Source organism: Megascapheus bottae, chromosome 1 (assembly GCF_031878675.1).
Source record: "Megascapheus bottae isolate mThoBot1 chromosome 1, mThoBot2.hap1, whole genome shotgun sequence".
In the NCBI taxonomy this organism is placed as follows: domain Eukaryota; kingdom Metazoa; phylum Chordata; class Mammalia; order Rodentia; family Geomyidae; genus Megascapheus; species Megascapheus bottae.
Genome location: NC_143509.1, coordinates 68398316 through 68422125, shown reverse-complemented (window position 1 = coordinate 68422125; position 23810 = coordinate 68398316). Strand labels below are relative to the sequence as shown.

The 23810-nt window shown below is 34.2% G+C and overlaps 1 protein-coding gene across 2 annotated transcripts in view; it reads right to left on the bottom strand.

The window, feature by feature from the left end:
- Nucleotides 1–23810, bottom strand: part of Ift57 (intraflagellar transport 57) — a 51174-nt gene that overhangs the window by 20597 nt on the left and 6767 nt on the right. For both annotated transcript variants that reach the window (XM_090346885.1, XM_090346891.1), the window contains exons 5-6: nucleotides 19777–19845; nucleotides 5839–5961 (exon numbers count right to left, since the gene is read on the bottom strand). In XM_090346885.1, coding sequence (XP_090203011.1) covers nucleotides 5839–5961; nucleotides 19777–19845 — 192 coding nt within the window. The remainder of the gene's footprint in view (nucleotides 1–5838; nucleotides 5962–19776; nucleotides 19846–23810) is intronic.

The following is a 23810-nucleotide window of genomic DNA, read 5'->3' as shown; positions in this document are numbered from 1 at the left end:
GAATACTGTCTCAGTTTCCTTTAAAGCTTGCTGTAACAGTCCATCAGTGAGCATTTTCCTTCATTCTAAATGATGTGGCAGTTGAGTAATCAGGCAGGCTGCTCTAAAAATGTATGTATGCCTAGTTAATTTAGGCAGTTTATTTTGATAGCATTCACCTCTTTTTGATTATAGCAGGTGTCTCAAGGATGAATTTGCTGAAAATTGTATTTTGTTTAAACAACAGCGGCATGTACATTTATGGCCTTGCTATATTAAAAGGCATTTATTGTTTGGCAGCAATAGATACAATTATAAACATTTGTGACAGTAATTGGAGCTATTACTCCTGCATGGAGCCTCACAGAGACCAACTTATTGCCACCTGCATTTACATTTGTTACTGTAATTGTAAAAGCTGATTTTTTTATTTGGAACCTCATTTTTTCTTTATGTGAATATTTTTTTAACAGAAGGTCTATCAGAAAAATCTATAAGAATTATAAATACAGTCTTCTCTATTATTTAAATACCAGGCAGAATCCCATTTTAATAACCATTGCATATATAAAATATATCCTGCCTGCCTACAGAATACATTATACTTCCTGGCTCATACATGCAAGCATTCTATTAATAAATACTATCTAACAGTCAGTGTATAGGTCTTAAGGAATTCTCTTTATTCCCAAATATAACATATAAATCCCTGCAGGTAAGAAATATTTAGAAAAGATAAATCTTATTAATATTCTTTTAGACTTCATCTAAACACAGTGATGACAGGTCAAAGAAGTTACTCTCTTAGTTGCTTTGGAATGAGAAAAATACCTTCGTATTACTTCCAGATACAGATTTGTCTATAATAGGAAGAATACAAAGCCTACCATTGTAACTTTTTGCAGGGCTTCTAATCTGAAGAGACTTAAATCTAATATAGCAATTCTGAGGTCCCTCCAGGTTCATTTAAATGGAATTCTACCTCTTTTCCCTCTTAAGTTTTAACTCTCACCGTCTGGAGAGCCCAAAGGCTCAATACTATTGCAATGATTTCCTCCTTAGCACAATGACTCTTCCCAAAAGGTTTCCTGCTGTCTATTACCCAAGGCAACACCTGGGTGGTTTATTTACGTTAAAACAAAATTCAATTGCTTGGAGTTGAGATTTAAAGTTTAAGGTTCTTTTTACAACTGTACTCCGAGAAAGTCAGACATTGAAGAACCTGAGAACATATTAAAAAAAAAAAAAGCAGTTCAGTGAAATCAAAGGTTTAAATAATGAGAAACATATGGTTTAATACATCCAAATCTGTTTTTATGAAAATAATCTTTTTACCTAAATTCCTTGTAATGAACCTGAAGATTTATATAATCACTAGAGACAGTTTAGTGGAATGAATGTGAGTACACACCCAGCTATCTCCTATAACAACAAAGCGGAAAACATTTAATTATAATTTTGAAAAATATCTGTTTAAGTCATAAATCAAAATTTTAATTATGATATCCAGAGGGCATTAAAATATGTTTGAAAATTTGTTCATGGCATTAAATAAATACTAAATAATTATAATTTAGAATTTTTTAAGGAATAAGTACCTGCATAATTAAAAAGAAGGGTCTATGTTAAGGTTTTGTAGAAAACTTATTTCACACTTTCTGTTCTTCCTTGTTGCTAAGGAATAGGAATAAGTATTAATGTTTGCTTGTTTTCTATTGTGGTTAAAATGAACATTGACTTGAAAAAGAAAAAAAGAATTCTCTTGATAAAGATGAACATGTTTGCTGATTTAACATGATTTGAGACCAATGAATGAAGTTGAGAAACAGAATACCCCAGTGGACAATGAACAATACTAAGTCATGTACAAAACATGAATTCTGACCACAGTATGCAGCAAGCTGTCCAGGAAGCCAAATCACAACCTCTGTAGCAATCAACCTCTAACAGTTAGACCTCATTCAATGATGGCAGCACCTACAAATGGCCAACCTTTAGACAACGCCAAATACCTTCCTAACCAACCACTCATATAGGACGGTGTGATTCCGCTTTAGCTAACCCTCAGATAAATGTAAGAATACAAGGCAAATTTTATAAGATTCTCTCTCCCATTTCCACTACCTCTTCCTCTCTCCCCCCTCCCTCTCTTTTTCTAGTCCTGAAGCTTGAACTCAGGGCCCAGATGCTGTCCCTCAAGGCTAGCACTTTACCACTTGAACCACAGCTCCACTCCTTCCTTTTTTTTTAGTTTATTGAAGAGTCCCTACCTCAAGTGGTAGAGTGCCAGTCAAAGTAAGCAAAGTGAGCAGAAAGTCCTCAGTTCCAAGCCTAGTGCAGTTTCTCAGTCTTTCTAAAAACAACCTCAGACGATATATTCATTTATTCCCTTGGAGCTTTAAATCCATCCACTACAGCAATTGTGTTCGGTCTTACAAAGAACATGTAAATAGTGAGGGCTACAAACATCAGAATAAAAGGTAAGAGAGAGAATAAAGAGGGACATTGGGATGAAAATTTTGAAACGTGGAGTCATAGTGTACCAACAATAATCTTTAGCTTTTTAAAGTTTACTTAAGGACTTGACTCCTAAGCTTTACTCATCAAGCAGGGGACTGCTGGCCGAATTCATTGACTCTCTTGACAGAACTTCTGATGGTGTCTTTGATTTTTCTAAACTTGGAGCTGATCTGGATTGGTCTTCTCTATAACTCACACTACAAAGAGAATTGCTAATATAGCCCATTCGAATCAGCACATAACAGAAGTCCTTTATCTTCTGTTGTGCAGCACATTATTTGAATTTTTGGCAACATATTCATTTTCCTAATTCTATTTTGTTTAAGCTAATATTAAAATTAGTTTGCATTCTTTGAAAACTAGCAACAGTAGCAAATGATGCCAGACAACAGGAATAAGCCAGTTTAGCAATAAAAACCTGATTGCAACATTATGGGCATGATACAAAATAGAAAACTGGTATCTCAAAGAATCTTATCAAGGCATATATACTATAAAATAGGAAAACATCCAAAAGGAGTTTCTTTTTTGTAATTCCCTGCTAAGAAACATTAAAAGGAAGAAACTGAACTTGTAAGAGAAAAAGTAAATAAATATTTGGTCCAAAGCCAAGTAAATATGCAACTTATTTACTATGAATGGAAGAGTCTTCTAAGGAAAAAAGGCCTTATTTTAAAATGAGATTATTTAGTTATCTTACATAATCTCTAAACAGCTAAAAAAAAATCCAGAGGTAACCAGCAAAACACATTAATCTTAAAACAATTTCTTTTGTTTGTCATCAAACATGAAATGAAATCTCAAATGTCAAACACACTGTATTAAATGCAAGGTTACAGGTAGTGGCCAAAAGTCAAGGGAAAAACTACTTTTTTTTTTGGTAGGTTGTGGGGCTTGTACTCTGGGCCTGGACATTGTCCCTGAGCTCTTCAGCTCAAGACTACCACCGTACCCGTTGAACCACAGCGCCCCTTGAGCCACAGCACCACTTCTGGTTTTCTAGAGGTTAATTAGAGATAAGAGTCTCAGGTTCTTTTATGCCCCAACTGGCTTTGAACTTTCATCTTCAGATCTCAGCTAGGATTACAGATGTGAGCCAATGTGCCTGGCTGAAACTGTGGTTTTGACGAGAGTTGGCAGTCAAGGAATGATGGGATCTACCATGATCCTGTAGTCAGTTCTGATGAAATAGGATAATGTGTCCCTGAGAAGTGACCTCCTCTGTCATCACATTATTTTTTAGAAACATTTCTTTATTCATGAGCTTCTTATCTCAAGTCAATATATGATTTTATTTTCTTGGATAAGCTGAATAAGGAATTATCCCTCTAACACTGTTTCTTCATCTGGTACATCTGAAAAGCTTACACAAAGGAACAATATATAAAATACTGGACTCAAAGACCAGAAGACTTATAGAAGAATTCTGATAAAGTAGTCTAGTAAGACTTTAGATCACTGCATTGTAACCACAAAAAACTGAAATATAATCTCATATCCAAATATTCTAAAAAAAGAAATAGAAAAAGGAGGACTTAATCTGACATTTTGGAATGCTGTACATAAGCTTCATTATACAATTAATTTGGCATAGTATCTTTTTATAAGATTTGAGTTGACAGTATGGCAAGAGAGTAGGCATCTAGTCATTTTTTGACTAAGTAATTCTTCCCCAAATAAAAAAAAAGGTAATTCTCCACAACCACAATTTTGATTATTTGATATTGGTCAAGTCTAGAATTGATTCATATTTAGTTTAATAAAACAGTATGTGTAAGCAGTTACATTTTATCTTTGCTTTTTTATTTCTATTATGTGGAAATCAATGACGTTAAAAAATCCTATTATGTTCTAAATGAGATGTGTGACTTAGCTTGACTAAGTGTTTCTTTAACTTAGAAGTAAACAAATTAAACTGGCTTCCTTCTGGAATTAAATTGTTCCCAACGACACAATTATTTTAACATGTTATTCTAACTAAAGTCATAATAACACTGATTTTTAATTCTATGAAACAAACTTGTTCTGACAAAACCAAAGAATTGGAAATGAAATATTTTACAAAAATGAACCTTGTTTCTTTTTACAGATTAAGATTTCTAGCAGAGATGTAATCAAGGAAGAAATTCTTTTTAAGGGACATTTACATATGAGATACATGCAAAGAAAGGAAATAACCTACAACATGGTCGGAGAATAGCTGTACTCCATAATGACTAGGAAAATACAGCGAGATTAGGCTGCAGGATTCTTCCACTTATCTTGGATAAGGTTTGTTCCACAGCAGCTCACAGTCTAGTAAGAACTCTTATCCTCATGGACAAAACTTGACAGAGTCTTATCCATGGACAACCTGATTCCATAATCCTTGGGGCTTATGCCCAGACTTCATTAGTTTCTTTACTTAGGTGTCTCGAGAAGTCTTGTCTAAACATACATTTAGTTGCCCTAAAGAAAATTAGTCATAAAATTTTAGGGATAAATGAAACTAGCAAGAACTGAGACAGATTTTATTGGTTTCATTCCTAAGTCTTATTACTTTATTTAAATTATTCTTGTTACTTTAGCTTTTTCACTCAAGGTTGGCACTCTATCATTGAAACCACAGCTCCATGCCTGGAGATAAGAGTGTCACAGACTTTTGTGTTTTACTTTGGCGTTTTAAAATTTATTTATTTATTTTTCTTTGGTGGGTCATGGGGCTTAAACTCTGCCTTGGCACTGTCCCTGAGCTCTTCAGCTTAAGGATACCCTCTACCCTTGAGAGCCAAGCCCCACTTCCCATTTTCTAGAGGTTAACTGGAGATAAGAGTCTCAGGTCCTTTTGTGCCCCGGCTGGCTTTGAACCGTGGTACTCAGATCTCAGCCTCCCGAGTAGCTATGATTACAGATGTGAGCCACCATGCCCGACTTAGTTTGGCTTTGAACCATGCTTCTTAGACCTTAGCCTCTTGACTAGCTAGGATCATAGGCCTGAGTCACTGGTGCCTGGTGATTTCTTGAGTTTCTAATGTTTAACTTTTGATCATAGGAACTGAATTACCTAATGTAACGTCCAGAATGCCTTGTTTTTGTCACCCAGTAAAATTTCAAATCATTTCTAACTCAAATGAGTTGGTACTATCAGTGTAATACCTTAATCTTAGTGAAACAGGACATAGTTCAGAGACAATTCTTTGCTTCTTGAACTATATTATGCTATTTATTCCTTCGTAACTTGATGAATCATTCATTGTTACAAAACACTGCAAATGGAATCCTATTGCCTTTCCCCAATTTATATAATTTGGAATACTATACCCTGAAATTGTCTTATAAAATGTGCTGTCTCTCTGATACCTTATTGTCAGTTCTAATCGTGACTTTCAGTTGTGGTAGTACACGTTCAACTTCTAGACTCCATTCTGCAGCATCTGTTGTAGATTCCAAAATATCTTCTTGTTTGGCAGACTCGTTCATGTCCTAAGAAAGGAAAGATATCACAAGATTGGGAGTCTATAAAAAGAAACGGTAAAATCTTGAGGCATTTTAGCAGCACTGCACAATTTAAATCAAGGATGGTAGTGTTAAAATTATAGTGGCAAGCAGAAATTCTTTTCTGTCTTCCTACCCATGTTGAGTGGCAAAAATAAGCATTAAAAGGAAGAAATATATGATTGAATTCTATTTACAAAGGATAATGCTATTGAGATATCAGCTTAATCTCAATGGGGATACTATTAACAATATTAGCCACTAAGGTATATGAACTGATAACAGGAAATATAAATACAAATGCAAAGACAATATTGTATTATTTGATTATATTATATCGAAACAAAAGTCCAAAATATGTGACCAAAAGATAAAAATCTTTGAAGCAAAGGTCTCATTTACAAATTTTGTATTCATAATAAAAGTGGTCTACATTTCTTTAAGCTAAAGTGTAATGTAGCTTGAAAATGCAATTGAATTGAATATAGACAAAGTAAAATAGGTATGAAGTCAAATAAAATAGTGGACACATTTCTATATTAGATTTCTGACCTTGAGTATCAAAACTAATCCATGACTGGTTTTGAATCACTAAAGGAAAACCATTTTCCCCCATTTTTCTCACTCCTTCATATTTTAGCATTAACTATGTATGGATTTGGAAATGTAGAGAATGAAAAACTAATGGCTTAAAGTTAAAGCTAAAGGCATTCATTTTTTGTAGCAATTTTCCCTTTAAATCCACTTGATAAATAAACAAATCTGAAGGGGAAAAACATATTTATATTTACATATAAGAGGCCTAAAAGATATAAGCAAAGATACAGAAACTTATATGAACTCTATTTATATAAATAATCTATTTTTGAGAAAATCAGAAAATATGAACGTGAGGAATTAATGAATAAAATAAATAATATGTATATGGTGGCTATATAAAAAAGGCCTTATAAATTAGAAATAAATGCTGAATATTACTAGATAAACTGATATGATGTTTAAAATTGACTTTAAAATACAGTATGGTAAAGGAAAAGAGATGGAAGGCATAGATGGCAAAATATTAATAACTATTGGAACCAGTCAATGGTTCTTAGTATTTGTTATCTTATTGTCCTTAATTTTGTTATATTTGAAATGCACATAATATAAAATTTAAAAAATAAGACTGAATTTAAAATAAAACTATGCAAATATTATAGTGAAACTATGATCTCAATGTAAGTTTAAAGCAGAATTTATAAAAAAATAAACTAGTCTTTCAAATCACAGTCTAACACAAAATAGATGATTATACCCTGGGATTGCAATTTGTAAGTGCCTGAGGCCCTTATTGACTCAGAATCCCCAGTTGAGATTGGGGGCACTGCTAACCTAAGAAACCCTCCTCTACCACCTAGCTCATATTAGCATGTCTTGAATTAAACTTGGATCCTTAAAAGGATCATATATTGTTTTCTATTCAGAAATTCATGGAACTCTCTGTTTCTAACTTTTTTGATGATGGCCAACAAATACATGAATTGCACTTTTTTATTAACATACAGACAGTATTCAGTTATGTCCATTTATGAAGGCTTGAAGTATTTTCTTAAAGTATAAGTATTAAATAAAATGTGTAAAATACAAGTTAAGAAAAGTCATTAGATATTAAAGTGCTCAGTGAAATATGGAAATGGAATTATTTTGAATGCTTAGTAAAATGCTATATAACACATGTGAGTAAATACTGAATCTAAGTTAGCATAGGAGCACCCTCGCTGGGGAGGAAGGTATGTAGATGTGTCAAGTTTTAGGAGCATATGTGTAAAGGAGGGAAAGGATGTAATATGTCCTTGTTGAACTCTAAAGTACTGGGAAATAACATGTGAATCCTCACAGTACTTTTATCATGGTGATTTGAAAAGCTATATGCATGCATAGTCACTGCACATCTGGATCCTGTCCTGAGCTGTAGGAGACCCAAATCTGCTTACTTTTATTTAATACACCAAACAGTAGACCAGTGGCGTTGCTAAGGGTAGAAATGTGAGCACTGCCAGTACGATAGGAATATGTGAGCTCTGACATTTGCACATCAGCTTGCTCCTGCTGAGGATTGGGCCTCTTTCTTTTCCCAATCCTGCAATACTATGCTGAGCCCAAACAGCATTTTCTTTAAGCAGCCATTTTGCATGCTGCTTATCAGAATGTAGATGCTCTAATCATGGACTTAAAAGCATTTAGGTCAACTGAAGCTAGATGCTGTTGATTAAATCCCATGGCTGATGCATCCAACTTTATTCTCTCATTCTTATGCTTTCTCCATTCTTTATATAAGGGATCACCAAACAAAACCAGAAAGGAAATCCATCTTGGACATGAGATTATTACAATTGTGAAATATCTATTTACCTAGCATTGTCTATCTATCTATCTACCCAATGAAGAACAGATTTCCTTCATTTTCAGAAAAGCAAATGTGTTTGTATATGATCCCAAATCCAAGTGAGTTGGGTACATGAAGATTAAACATTTCATTAAGCTATCCTATCCAGGCACAGAAGCTATTTATTTTATTAAGTTCTATAGTGAGATGGACTTATCCTTACTAGATTATTATCTGGTTCATTTTGGCACTGATGGCTAACTCCTACTCAAAATATTCTAAAAATCATTTAATGTATGAACCCAGAAAGTTTTACTTATGCATAGGCCATATTTAATATACTTGGGAAATGGCCTAGTTCTTAAGTGAAGAAACAGCATTCAGATACTTGAGCTAGAATGTTAACAGTCTCTTCCTACCTCCAGGTTTGCACATCTACTTTATAATCTTATAATCAAAATTTTTTTATACCTAGTAACTGAACACACTGACAAGTTCTATTTATGAAGTACAAATCATTTCAAAATTCTATACTGTGCCTTGTTCATTATACTTTAAGAAAAAGCTTTCAGTCTCAATTTTTCTCCATTTAACAAATGACATTTATGTGGGGCTATTAGTAAAAGATAAATAAACTGCTGTTTTCATTTGATCAAATTTTTATATCATCTTGACAAAGTCCTTGTCTGAAACAACATTAACTAAAATAAAGCACAGCTCTTGGGAAATTGCATTTCCCAGTTATTGCTGCAGAAGAGACAATTAGAAGCTCAATGAGACACAAGCTACATAGCAGTCTTATTTATAATTCATTAATTCAACAATAAGTCATTTTTTAAGTTCCCACAACATTCACAGAGAGAATCCAGGTCCTCTGCTTGGCTTGAAAAGATAAAAGGATTTAATCCCTGCCTGAAAGGAGTTTATAGTCTATTAGGAAGTGTTTGAGGACAGTTAATGGGAGTGAAATTTGGTCTTAGGTAAAAGAAGAAACTGATGAGAAGAGAACTGATCTTAAGACTGTCAAAGGAAGAATTGAAGATAATAATCTAAATCATCTCATAAATTAACCTTAGGTTCAAATGTTGTGGCACATGATCAAAGTCAGCTCAAGGATGAAACATCAAACATGTTAATAGTCTTTTCTGAGTCGTCTTCCTCTAGGTAATCTTCTCCTAGGTAATACTAATTAGATGTGGGAATATAAAAAATATGATATTCTTTATGGTTTTGTATACTTGCATATTGTATAGGGAGTATAGTGGTCATATAAAGACATATATAAATATATATATGTAATGTTCACAACTTCATGGCTATACCAGTACCCAAACTGATTTGAAGAACTCAACCTATACTCCTAGTGAGGTGAATTTGAAAGAATAATTAACTATCAGGACTAAGTAATCCTAAAACTCAATGAACAGGGAACAATGCTGTCTTGGGAGTTCCAATGTGATGTTGAAAATGTAAAAAAGGTAGATCATGAACCCTATCTCTATCACTAGATACTCATCAAATGATTTAACTTTCTAAATCGCAGAGTCCCTATCTATAAAATGAAAACAATAATAGAACTTTCTCTCTGAGAGTTCTATAAAAACCAAGATAATATATTTAAAAGACTTTCCCAGTATATGGCATATAAGAAAAGTTAATATATTTAAACAATGATTGTGATCATTACTACATGTCAAATGTAATAGTAGATGATTTCATACAGGTATAAAATGCCAAATAACACTATGAATCAAGGAGTCTTATTTTCATTTCAAAGAATGAAGTAAAACTAGGAATGAAGGTATTATTCAACTAGCGGATTACCTTCCTAGTAAGCATAATGCTCTGAGTTCAGATACTAGTATTAAAAATGCCCATATTGGAGCCAGGAATTTGGCCTAGTGGTAGAGTGTTTGCCTAGCATGTACGAAGACTTGGGTTCGATTCCTCAGTACCACATACATAGAAAAAAGCCAGACAAGGGCCAGTTCTAGTAAAAAAAAAAAATGTCCATATGTTACAGCTTTAATTTAACATGAGTGTCTTCCATCTGGTCTCTCTTTGGGTGACTATGGCTAAATTTGAGGTATAAAGCAACCAGGTGCATTTTCCAATGTCACATCATTACTAAATAGAAATGTTTACTTTATTTTTTAATTTGATTCATGTGATCAGAGGTATGATTTCCCAGTGTATCATTTTTTTTCTTTTAACATCCAGTGTGTTTATTTATAGATTCATAGGTATGTTCTAGTTACCACAAATGAGGGATATTTTTGTTTCTTTGGGCCTGGTTTCCTTCACTTACTATAATTTTTTGCAAGTCTTTCCATTTCCTTATGAATGGTACAATATCATTCTTTTTTGATGGATGAGTAGAATTCCATCTGTAATAGCCTCAAAAAAAAAAGAGAGAAAACTCTGAAAATCTGTACAAAACTGAAGCAAATTTATGGAAATGGAAAGACCTTCCATGCTCTTGGAATGGAAGAATTAACATTGTCAAAAATGGCAATACTGCCCAAAGCAATGTTGATGCAACACCCATCAAAATCCTAACAGTCTTCAATGAAAGCAATCTCCAAATTCATATGGAATAATAAAAGACTCCAATTAAGAGCAACAAAAAAATTCTTAGCAGGCAGAACAGTGCTGGAATATCAATACTAAATTTCTAACTCTATTACAAAGCCATAGTAATAGAAACAGCTTGGTAGTGACACAATAGGCCTGAGGATAGTTACAACTATTTCTCTGGTTTATCTTGTCTTTAACTTTGTTTCCCACCTGCACTGACTAATAATATAAAGCTTCATTTTTTTTTTTACATATTCAGATATATCAGAGTTCTTTTGTTCTTAGTTTTAGGTTTTCTTATTATTCATTATTATCCCTAATTCTACCTTTGAATACAGCAATTATTTATATTTTTATTTTAATACTTTTGTACTTTGTTTTTAAAAAGTATCGATTTATGGTGGAGTTTATTTGGACATTGCATATGAGAGAGAAATCTAGCTTTTTCTCTGAATGGATAGCCTGCTACTGCATAACCATTTGAGTAATTCAGTTCTTCTCATTGGATTTCATTGTTTCACATACTAACATCACACATACTTGGATAAATGGACTCTGAACTAATTTACTCATCTATTTTATGTAAGTATTATGCTTTTCTGTTGTTGTAATTTTTTGTCATTCATCAGACTTGAACTCTGAGACTGAGTGCTGTCCTTGAGTTCCTCAGTGTTTCATGGTCTTTTGTGTCCAGGCTGGCTTTGAGCCTCAATCCTCAGAGCTCAGCCTCCTGAGTAGCTAGGATTACAGGCCCACTTTTATTCTAATTTACAAAATACTGCAAAAAACACTACCAGGTTCATTTATCCTTCATCCAGATTCTGAAATGTTAGCATCTTACGCAACACAATCTAAGGGTAATTAAGGAAATAGGACTAGAATGCCAATGTGATGTATAGATGGTGATTTTTATCTTTGTTCCTTTCTGTGCTTTCATTGAAAAAAGAAGCATAATTTACATTAAAAAGAATATGAAGTTGGGTGCCAGTGGCTCACATCTGTAATCTTACTCAGGAGGCTGAGATTTGTAAGATCTGAAGATTGCAGAAAAGTCTAGGAGATTCTGACCTTCAATTAACCAAAAAGCAGGAAGCAAAATTATGTCTCCAGCTCATTTCCAACACAGTGTCTAGTGAGTATCACTGCTGAATTTCTTCACCATGCATTCTAATGTTTCTGTGTTTTCCCTTCCCCTACCCAAATCAGATACTTATATACAAGACAAAGGGTACAGTAATAAAAGGGAAATAAAACACACACACAAAAGAACAAAGCTACAGCTCAAAGCAAAAGGTGCTTAAGAACAGCACGACCCCCCTTCTCTCTCTCTCTCTCTCTCTCTCTCTTTCTCTCTCTCTCTCTTTCTCTCTCTCTCACACACTCACACACAAATAAATAAATAAAAATAAAGAATATAAATTTTTAGCCAACAGGTACAAATGCAAGTTTGATTGGCATTCAACAAGTTGCTATTGTGGGTGGCATGTGCTTTAATGCTTGACTAAGAAAGCACAGCATGTTTCAGTACAATGCTGAGATTTAAATTTATTCTTATAAAGATGCATGAGATATAGAAAGGCAGATCAGAGACAAACCAGGTGCTCACTGTGAGAAAAAGAACACGAGACAAAATACAAAATGGAAACCCGCATACTAGTTTGAGAAGATGGATCATATACTTTAGAAATGTGAATATTGGGGGTAAAAAAAGGATTACATACTTTGAAATTTCAGTTAAGGAATATGGATTCTGCTCTCTAGCCCAAGGAAGACACAAAGTTTTAAACAAAGTACAATAAATTCCTTTACATGTCCAATCAGTGCCAAGTGGCACATACTGTTCTAGTTTAATAAAGAAAACAATAAAACCATCATTCAAAAACCATCCTACTTATGTTTCATGAATATTTTTGAGTTTGAAGTTTGTAAGTCAGAGTTCAGTGATGGTGGAGCTAGTAGTGTCACTGAAGAGACACAATATGAGCTGGACATTTCAGATTTGGGTAAAGGCAAATGTGAAGGTACTTTAGATAAAGGGCAAGGGAAAAAAAAGATTAGGTGGGAGATATGCTTTAAAGATGTTTGAAAATCTTCAAGTGGACTCATTTAACTGGAATTAAAGGATCTCCAGGAGAAAACAAGGTTGTTAGTTAATGTAGACAAATGCCAAATTTTATAGGCCTTGACACTCTGAACAAAGGTTTGTTGTTTTATAATCTGTGTACATGGTCTTATAGAGAACTGTAAGACTCAAGTTGCTGAATCAGAATGTCCTGATTAAAAAATCACATTTTGGCAAGTTAGAGGAGGAGGATGAAAAATATTCTGGAAAAGAACAAGAATAAAAGGCCACTTAAGGCATTACTGTTAAAGAATTTGGCCTTGAAAGCTGGGAATGAATATGTGACATAAAGGAAGCATTCATGAGTCTCAGTGACTACCTAGAGGTCCTGAATAAAAATAAAGTCAAATATTCAAAGTACCAAAATTTTCCAGGAGTGACAAGGTAGGTAGGTTTAGGGAATACTGGATTATAGAAGACAAAAACATGCGCATGCTCCAAATACCAATCTAAATATACTGAATTATACAATAACATATTATTAATATTTAAGCTATGTTATAAGTGTTGACTCAGGGACTATAACCTAGCCACATGCATGGCAGTTCTCAAATGATTCCTGAAGAAAATTGTATTATATTTCATCAGATTCTCCTGATGAAATTAGTCTCTGAGCAGAGACTAATACATAGCAGAAAATTCAGTCTAGTGAGACTTCAGTAATAATCCATGTGACAGATTATGAACATAAAGCTATGACATCACCAAGGCTTCTTAATTTATACACCAAAATATGAGTTTTTTTTGATAACTTGCATCCTATGTAAGCTTCTTATTCAAAAATACTGGTGGGGACAGAAGGACTTGTGTTGCAAGGATTAAATGCTTTTTCGATCTTCCTACTGCACACAGAAATATCAGTTACTGATTTCAGAGTTCAAGTGAACATTCATACAAATTAAGAAATGTAAAGTCTCTACTTCAGGACAGCACCATGCTTGATGTGGTCCACAGGATAGAAGTTTGGGAGAAATAACTTATAACCCCATGTCACAGATGAGAATGAAGGATCACAGAGAGGTTGATTCATTTGCTTGGTCATGTGGCTAGTCGCTGTTAGGATTTTATCTAAATCCATTATTCTAGCCATTGGGTTCACCTTGAAACTTTGGACTCAGATCTTGAAGGGACAGACATTAAAAAGTCTTTGGCCCCCATCCTGGCTAATTCTACAGTAAAAACAAGATGGAAATCAGGATCAATCTTATTTCAAGTGTGGATTCAAAAGCTACATGAAAGATCAAGCAAAACTCTGTCTTTTGCACCCAGCAAGATTTGCCTTTTGAGTTTCCTCTGAGCTCAGCTTTTTTCTCTACCTCACATTTCCTATTCACCTCCAGGTGAAACACTGATGGGGGTATTGCAAGTGAGTTACTAGAAAAATAAAAGCACCATGCAGTCTTAATGTGCTCCATCACATTCAATGTGAGGCTTGGTAATCATTTTTTCCTGTGAAATGCAAGTACAGATTTCTCTCCCAACATAGACTGGAGGCCTTTCACTCGAATGTTTTGAGAAAGGTGAAGAAAAATACTTCCCTCAAGCAAATATCAGAACCAGTGGTAATCTATGGGGTACCCCTCCCAATTACTCAACATTCTTTTTTTTCTAGAAGGAAGGTGTACAATGGAGAACAATTAAATTACCTCTTATTAATCAAAGCAGATCCATTTTCTTCCCTTTGATTTTAGTACTAAGAAATGGCCCAGATGAGAGTGTCAAACTAAAATGAAGTTTTTATAGTCTAAGCTCATAGTTTTACTTTCTTTCAATTTTTGCTTAAGCTAAAAATTCTCTCATTCTTGGTACAAAGAGGATTTGTCATTTTTTTTTCTTTTTGTTAGGTAATTAAAAATCAATTGTGTTTAAGCCTTTTGAGATACTTGGTTCTATGCTGTTTCACTCAGGATCTGGTTTCTAAAACCTCAAATTTAGCATCTCAAGGAAGAATAGTGTCTATGACATGTTTAAAAAAATGTTTTGAAATGAAGTGATGGGCATTTAAAAATAGAATTTAGAGAGCATCTCTTTCACTGGAGGAGGAGGAGGAGTGACGCATGCAATATGCTCCTCGAACACTGTTGCAGTGATTCTGTTGAGTTTCAAATGGAGAGAGCATGACCACCACAGATGTGCAGGCAGTTTTTTCAAGCGACACATTCAAAACAGAAACAGAAATGACCAGACACCTCCCGGACAGGAGGCCACCATGACCTTCTCTCCTTGCTCGCACCACACCTAGCCCTTAATCCTCTATTATACATTCCAAACCATCACAGCTTTAAGTCAGCACATGTCCTTCACTTGGTCTTGCTCAGGGTGATTGACTACAATTAAGTTTCAGATTTCAAGAACATTCAGGAGGGATAGAGTAAATGTGAAATTTTGTGGACTGGCCTTGAAGCTTACTGTTCTTCTTGTACTCAAATTTAAATAATTGCCTACAGATGAACATTGTAGAATGTGACACAGTTTCTTATTAATTGCAGACATTACTTTGGGAGGAAAATCTCATACAATATAAATGTTTTTAAAAAGAAAAATAGCTGAGTGACTTTTGAAATACATTTGAAAAGAGAATGAATATGGTCAAAATAGATTATTTTGCAACTATGAAAATAGAACAACGAAACCTACTAAAATTGTTTTGGAAAGAAGAGAAGGGAATGATAGAGGGGGTAAAATAGGTTGAAATACATTGTAAATGTAACAATGAGTCCTCCTATGTATAACAGAAGTAAGCTAATAAAAAAGGGCTTGACATGTCTCAAGTAAATAAATGTTCTGAAAAGCAGCTACTACCAAAACAAATCAATTTCATTAATCATCCAGAGATAGAATTTTCTTTTTATTCCATGCTCATCAAACACTAATACTAGGTTATGATTTGCTTAGCCATTTAAAAGTTTTGCCAATGATCAGACAGTATCTTTATAATTTTTTTTTCAAATCAATAAGTACAGGCTTCAAATACCCTGTGGTACTAAAGAATATAGATCACCAGGCCGACTTTGAAGACTTACTGTCAAGCTGCAGGGAAGGTGGCCTGCTGACAGCCTCCTGCTGTCAGCTCCCTGAGAGTCTGTCACCTGTAGAGAGCCACTTTCACCTGGGAATAAGCCCTTACACAGGGGAAGCCTGCCTCTGGGAATTAACTCAAGCAGACACTTTGCTTCAGAATGCTTTCGCCAGGCTGGTTAAGTCTGCCTGGCTAGACTTCTCTAGTGCCTAAAACCCTCTTTTGCCAGTGTCAATTTCTAGTAAATATGCTGCCCCCAATCTCTATCTCTGTCTCTGCTTCCCAGAGAACACAGTCTGCAGCATGTCAGTTTACCTTTCTCTTCCTTCATTTTACCACTTTAAAGGAAAATGCTAGTGCTTTTTCAGCTTATGAAATCACTATACATTTAAGAGTACACTTTTCAAGAAATATGAAAGGAAGGAACATATAGACTTCTTCCTGCATATGGTACATGGCACACATGATATAATGTGCCACTTCATTCAAAATTTCTTTTCTTTATGAAGACTGAACTAAACCTTGCTATGAAATTCCAAATTTAACACCACTCAGGCATGTAGTTATTCAATATTTCTGATTACACGAGGAACTTCTCCACATCAGGCACAGGTGAAAAACACAGGAGGAAAGCTCCTGCTCTTGAAAAATTTTCATTCGCGTGGTTCAAACAGATAATAAAGAGAATGACAATAAAGTATAGGCTAGCTACTTTAAAGCCACAAGTAGGAAAGGCTTAGTGTAAAGCCACACATTATTGGATTTCAACAGTTACATATACATCACTTTCTCATATACATCACTTTCTCTGATAGTATGTTGTTTCTGTACTGGTGAGGAACATATCATATATGACTTTGTTAAAATGGCATTTCTTCTATGTTGTGAGTTTTAAATCTATGCTACTAACCCACATAGTAATTCCGTCTTGGAGAAAAGCAGCCGGAGCCATTATAAACTAGTCAGACACAGCTGGCTAAGGCAGATGCTTTAGTGGGCAATATTATAAGCTTGCCAGGTTTTCTAAAATATGAAAGGGATTTTTTTTCTCTCTCATCAGTACTTCATGGTTGACCATCCACAAACACCTAGCATTCAGGCTTCCTCCCCTTGTGAAAATATAATATATTTTAAACTGTAAAGAATATATATTATGTAACCTTTGTTCACAGGATCCAATATTTAGAATTTCTATAAAGACACACAAATAAGAAAAGTTCTTTCTTATATGGTTAGAGATGATCAATTGAAGTCAGGATCAACAGGGATGTAGGAGCAAAGTCAGTGGGAAAAGCAAACTAAATTACTTCCCTCCTTCCTCAAGCCTACACTACTTGGTGCCGAGGCATCCTCGACTTATCACATCAGAAGAAGCATCAATGCAAACAACAGGTTTTATTCAGAGAATAACTGGATACAAATCTACTTTTCCTTTTCTTCTCATACTGTAGGAGCACTTCATCTATATCATGGCCAATACATGCATCCCATGGCCACCATTAGCACAGTGTACTTATTCAAGTAGAGAAGGAGGAGTACAAAGAGACCTGGAGTTTGGAGAAACAGTTCACACTCAGGTGCTATAACTTTTAGTTTTCCAAAAATATAAATAATCCAAAATTTATAAATTTTAGCATTTAAATTTTTAAAAAGGACATAAAAGCATTTATCTAAATACATTTCAAAGTCACTAAAAGGCAGAAGTATTTTGTTGTTATTTTTCTGAAGTACTGAGGCCTCATGCTTCGCACTCCACTAGTTGAATAATTCTCTCAGTCCCTTTGTTTTTATCTCCTGAGACAGAATCTCAATAACTTTGTCTGAGCTGGTGTTAAACTGTAATCCTCCTGCCTCCACCTCCTGAGTAGCTGGCAAAGGAAGCATTTTATTTATGCATTTATTTATTTATGTTGGATTTTGTGAAACATTTAATTACTATTAATTCCCCATTTCATGTAGTTTTTTGTGTGTGTTTTTTTTTTTTTTTTTTGGTAGGTCATAGGGCTTGAACTAGGCCTGGGCACTGTGTCTGACCTCTTCAGCTCAAGGCTACCCCTCTACCTTTGAGCCAAGCCCCACTTCCTGTTTTCTAGAGGTTAATTGGAGATAAGGGTCTCAGGTCCTTTTGTGCCAGGGCTGGCTTTGAACCTCGATCCTCAGATCTCAGTCTCCTGAGTAGCTAGGGTTTAGAGGTGTGAGCCACTGCACCCAGCTACATAGTTTCGTTTTTGGGTTTTTTTTTTTTTGTCTCTTTTTCCTGAGAAACCTTAATGAAGTTAACCAATAAATAATTATGTAGAAAAACTAAGATGTTACTATGGACTGTAATAAAACAATTATTGACCAAATCATGTTCTAGGCAATTTCCTTGTTGCGTTCATATTCATGTGGCAGGTTCTTCTACCTCCATTCAGGGGTAGAGGAGTTCTCTTTCTTCAGAAACTGCCTTAAAACTACAATGGAAGCATTTTAAAGTAATCTCAAGACTACAAAATGATCTGCAGAGGTAAGATATTATTAAAAATGGAGTTTATTTTTGGGATATAAGTGTTAACATTATTCATAATTTTCAATTTATCAATGCCTTCACTCACTTGAGAAATATTTATTTAATATCTTGTTTCATATGAGAAAGAATATAAAGATTCTTTATCACTGCTATAAAAGAATTTACAAGCCAGATATGAAAGCAGAAACATGGGTAAAAGATGAAGTATTAGCTTTTGCCAACATGTATGGAACACTTTCTATGGGACAGTGTCATAATACTTCACAGATAATCATTGTCTTAATCCTTAAAAATTCTCATGAAAAGATTAATACCTTCATTTGACAAATAAAGAATACAAGACATCAGAAATTTAGAAATGTGCCCAGTGTAGAATCCTAGTAAGTACTAATGGAAAGTCACAATTTGTCAACTGAACTATTATTGCATATTCCATCTTAAGCTAGGCAATAGTCACACACACAAACACATCAGTAATAATGACTAGTGAAATGAGCAACATTAGGACAGTAAAAGGGAGAAAGAGACTACCTTGGAGTAGGTTAAAGTCGTCAAGATATGAGATCAAAATCTAATCCAATTTTGTTTTAAGGACTCATACAAATTGAAGAAAGATAAATAAGAATATATTACATTCATACTTTTTTCAGCATACACAGGTATATATTTTATTGAAATATAATATACCTACAGAAAAAAATGTCAAATCCAATCTGTAGATTTAAAATCTAAAGGAGAGTGTATTTACTTTATAATAAAGACAGAAAAAAAGAAACCTGTTTTAAAGCAAAGTATGACACCTATCCATATACCAGTCTTATATAATATATTTTATTTCAAAGTATTACAATTTTAGCATTTTCTGTAAACAAGATCAATCAGTCCTAGCTTATTTTAATGGAGAATAACTTGAAGTAGAATAATTTATATCTTTCTATAATTAAAAAAGCCACTAGGAAAATAAATTATTTTCAGTTTGCATGAGCAACAACATTATGTTGATTTTCCATGGTTTAGATGGAAGGCTGTCACATGCCTCTAGGTTTTCATATTTGCTATAACTGAGTATATCATGTTGTATATGAAAACAGAAATTCAGAACTAAGTTTCAGATGATAGATAAAATAATATCTAACAGTGACATTGAGATTTCCAACAGAATATATATATTGATTGCTTGTCAGTGTTGTGTATCCAATGAAACTTACCAAGCGATAGGTCTGAGCTTTTAAAACGTTGAGATCAATAAAGTTTTCTTCATTATCTGTCTCCTCTTCCTTAGGAAAATAAAAATATTTTTAAATTACACAAAATAATCTTAAAAATCCAGCCTTTTTATATGTAATATACTAAGCTCTACTAAGCTTTATTAGAGGCTAACCCAGTAAAATGTATTTATGAGCCCAATAAACATATGTATAAGGTAGGGCACAATATTATTAACAACTCATCCATTCTTTGAAGTTCTGAAGGTATCATTTGAACAAGATCATTTTTGAAGTCACTGCAGAATAAAATAAAAAAGGAAGTAAAGGAAAGGAGACAATACTGCAGAACATAAACATGAGAAAACAGCCCCAAGTGGTATAGTTGAAATAGATAGTAAGGTAAGTGCACAGAAGTGTTGAGCAGCATAAATGGAGTGGGAAAAATGTAAGACTGACAAAAAGTCTCATTTCAGAGACTAACAACAGTGATGTGTATTTTTTACATCTTTTGTGCTTAAGCTTAACATGGAAATGGTTGGTTATTTCTCCACTGCTAGCCTTTAAATCTGTGTTGAAGGATAATTTAGATGGATTCCAAGCTGGTCCTAATCTGCACACCAACTGGTTGTGGACAGTGTGGGTAGCAAGTGACCTCTGAGAGGCATTTTCCTTCTTAATACACAGTAAAATAGATCAGGGACTCATGAGAAACTAAACATGGGCTTCCCCCGTTCTTCAAATGTGTTTGTGAGACCAAATGATGATAGGTAAAACAAATGTAAGAATATATAATCTTAAGAACAGGATAATAAAGCCAATAGAACTTGGTCTTTAAGTAACAATATAATCATGCAAACAAACAAGCCCTGACAATGTTGCCTGGTAAACATTTTCATATGTACAGCTGTTCAAAACTGCAGAGTGGTAGATGGGAAAGAATTCACTTCAGAAACATGTAGGGAAGTGGTTCTGAGATCAGGAGCATCAGTATCACTTGTGAATTAGAATGTAAATTCTAAGGTTCTATCTTTTTGGAAACTATGATGTATTCAGAAAACTCTGGGAACAGGAGTACCACCCCTACCCTTTTATTCTGTACAAGATATATAGACTTTATGAGTCAAGGAATAATATTGAGTTGAAAATAATTCAACTCAATAATTCAGAAGACCCCCAAATTTCCTACCATTTATTTGTCTAACTTACACTTACTTAGTTCTTTTACTAGCAATTATTAAGAATATGATTAGAAAGAGTAGGCAGGAATATTTTGCACCATGACCAGTAAGTTTTTTAAAAAAATAATGATCAGTGTGTTCTGTTTTGATTTACTAGTTTAAAATTGAAGGTGATCTACATTTTACTAGCTCTTATCAATCTCTGGTAAGAGAAATAATATGCCACCATCAAAAAGCTTTTCAGCTAAGCTCTCCTTCATAAGAAAAACAGGAGAAGTAAAAGGACGTCTTGTGGTGAGAGGATCTCTTGTAACATTATAATGGCATTAAGGAAGAACAGAAAGAAAGAAAAATGTGGAGGTATGCCAGAAGAGGACAAAAGGCTTCAGGGGCTGGGGAAGGCATCAGGTTGATGACATGAGGGCATAAGGTCTTCCTCTATTTTGTGGCTGGGGAAAAAAAACAAAACAAAACGTGTGAACTGACAGTTTTCTACTTTATGCCTTTACATTTATGAACTCAATAATGCAGCTTTTAATTTGAAAGGATTCATAAAAAATCAGCTTTAGTATCGAAAAGCTAAGCAGATTAAAAAAAAATCGATTAACTTGGAAATACAACAGTAAGTAAAAGTTAGGCCTGGTTTCTGCTTTCATAGATTGTTTTTTACCCCCACTGATGAGCAGAGATGTTCATTCTTCCCCATAGTGCTGCTTTGAAATTATGTGTCTTTAAAGGTAAATTTTGGTATACTAGAAGCAGGTCTCTGTCAATCAACTATTAATGACAAATTGTTTCTAAAGACAGAGAGAATTGGGGGTGTTGCTCAGCATTTGCTTTGTCCTCAGTGTTTGGGGAAAATATAAAGACTAAATGAGGGGTATGCTTAAGTAGAATAAATGAGTAAAACATGTGAATACAAAATTTTTCAATACAAAGAATGAAGTCTAAACTTTTTAAAATGTCCTAAACAATCCGTTTTGTTCTGTTCTGTTCTATCTTCCAGGTTTCCTGATGCTCTCCTCTGTCTCATTCAGAAGCTTTGTCCACAATGGTTCTGTCTCAGAATCCACAGCATGAAAAGCTCCTTTCTGTTCCCAGCTCTGTACATGCTACATAACAGGAAGTGCACATACAATGAATGAGTATATTTTAGCCTATCTTTTCAAGTTTAGTATTTAAAATATATATCTTTTACATTGACTAGCTTTATAATGATCTTTTCCCTTTAGTAGTGGAATCATCGTTTTATGGTATGTTTCTTTATAATGGCTGACATACATACTATACACTATGAATTTTGAAGACATAAAGAACTAACGAAAGAGTAATCCATAATCTTCCTATCCATTTAACATATTCACATACTGATGTTTGTCTTCTTTCATATATTGTACATAGTTGAGGTCATGATGCTATAAAATTTAGGCTCTTTTTCCCAGCTAATTTTAGAATGAAGTTATCATTCTCATGTCACTAATATTACTCTGTAACTAATTTGTGATAGCTATACAATATTCTCCTTGGGTAAATTATTTAAGTTACATTTTTAGTATTAGATGTTAAAATAATTGAATAATTTACCCTAACTTACATAGAGTATATCCACAATCTATTTACTATCATCTAAAAATACTTTTTCACTTGTCAGTTTTTGGACTTCCATTCAGGGCCTGGAGCCTGTTTCTGAACTTTTTTTTTTTTTTGCTAGTCCTGGACCTGTTGAGCTCAGGGCCTGAGCACTGTTCTTGGACTTTCTCAAGGCTAAAGCTCTACCACTTGAACCTCTCAGCACCACTTGCGGCTTTTTTCTATACATGTGGTATGGTGGAATCGAACCTGGGTATCTGTGCATGCTAGGCAAGCACTCTACCACTAGGTGAAACTCCCGGCCCTTATTTCTGAAATTTTATTGCTCAAAGCTAGTGCTCTACCACTTGGAGTCACAGATCCACTTCCAGGTGACTTTTCTACCTGCGCTGGCTTTGAACTGTAACCCTCACATCTTAGCCTCCTAACTGTTAGGATTATAGGTGAGGGCCACCAGTACCCAGCACCAGTCCCCTCTTATAGGCCAACAATACTATACTTTTGGTGTGAACCAAAAGGGCCTGGCTAAAAAAAATAAAAACTTCAATTGGTTCATGACAGAAAAATACCACATACAATTGATTTTTCTATCCTATCTTTTCCAGACCCTGTGTATACCAGAGTCCATCCATTCATAGTTCTAAGAAAAAAATAATTATCTGGAGAAAAAGATCTTCACTTCAGTGTCCTATTAGTCTGGTCTGTTTGTTGTAGAGATTTGAGCATTTAACTTGATAGGTCTGGTAGGATGTTAAACAGGGAGGCAATGTGCATGCCACCAAATGGCTGAAAATATTGGTTATTTTAAAACATTTAAAAAAAATTCCTGGAGTAGTCATCAAAATTTGAGATGTGAAATAAATTTCTTAGAAACAAGAGGTATTTATATGAGAATATATTACTCCTAAGGGGTTGATACTGTTGTTACTTGTTTCTGCATTTATTATTTTGAGAGTCTTGTTATATAGCCAAGATTAGTCTTGGACTCAAAACCCTTCTGCTTTAATCCCAGGTGTTGAAATTATAAGCCATTACTCCACGATATGTTCTAAAGAAAATTCTTCTGTTCTACATTCATTGTTAGTCATAGTTTATTCAAGAAATAAATAATCTTGTTATCAAAATACTTACTCATATAACTAATATTATATACTTACTTTTATAATTTAAGAACCATTGCTAAAACTTATTAGAGAATATCAATATTAACTTCATCAAAAGCCCAAAGAATTTACAATTGATATTGTCCTTAAAGGTTTTTATCTT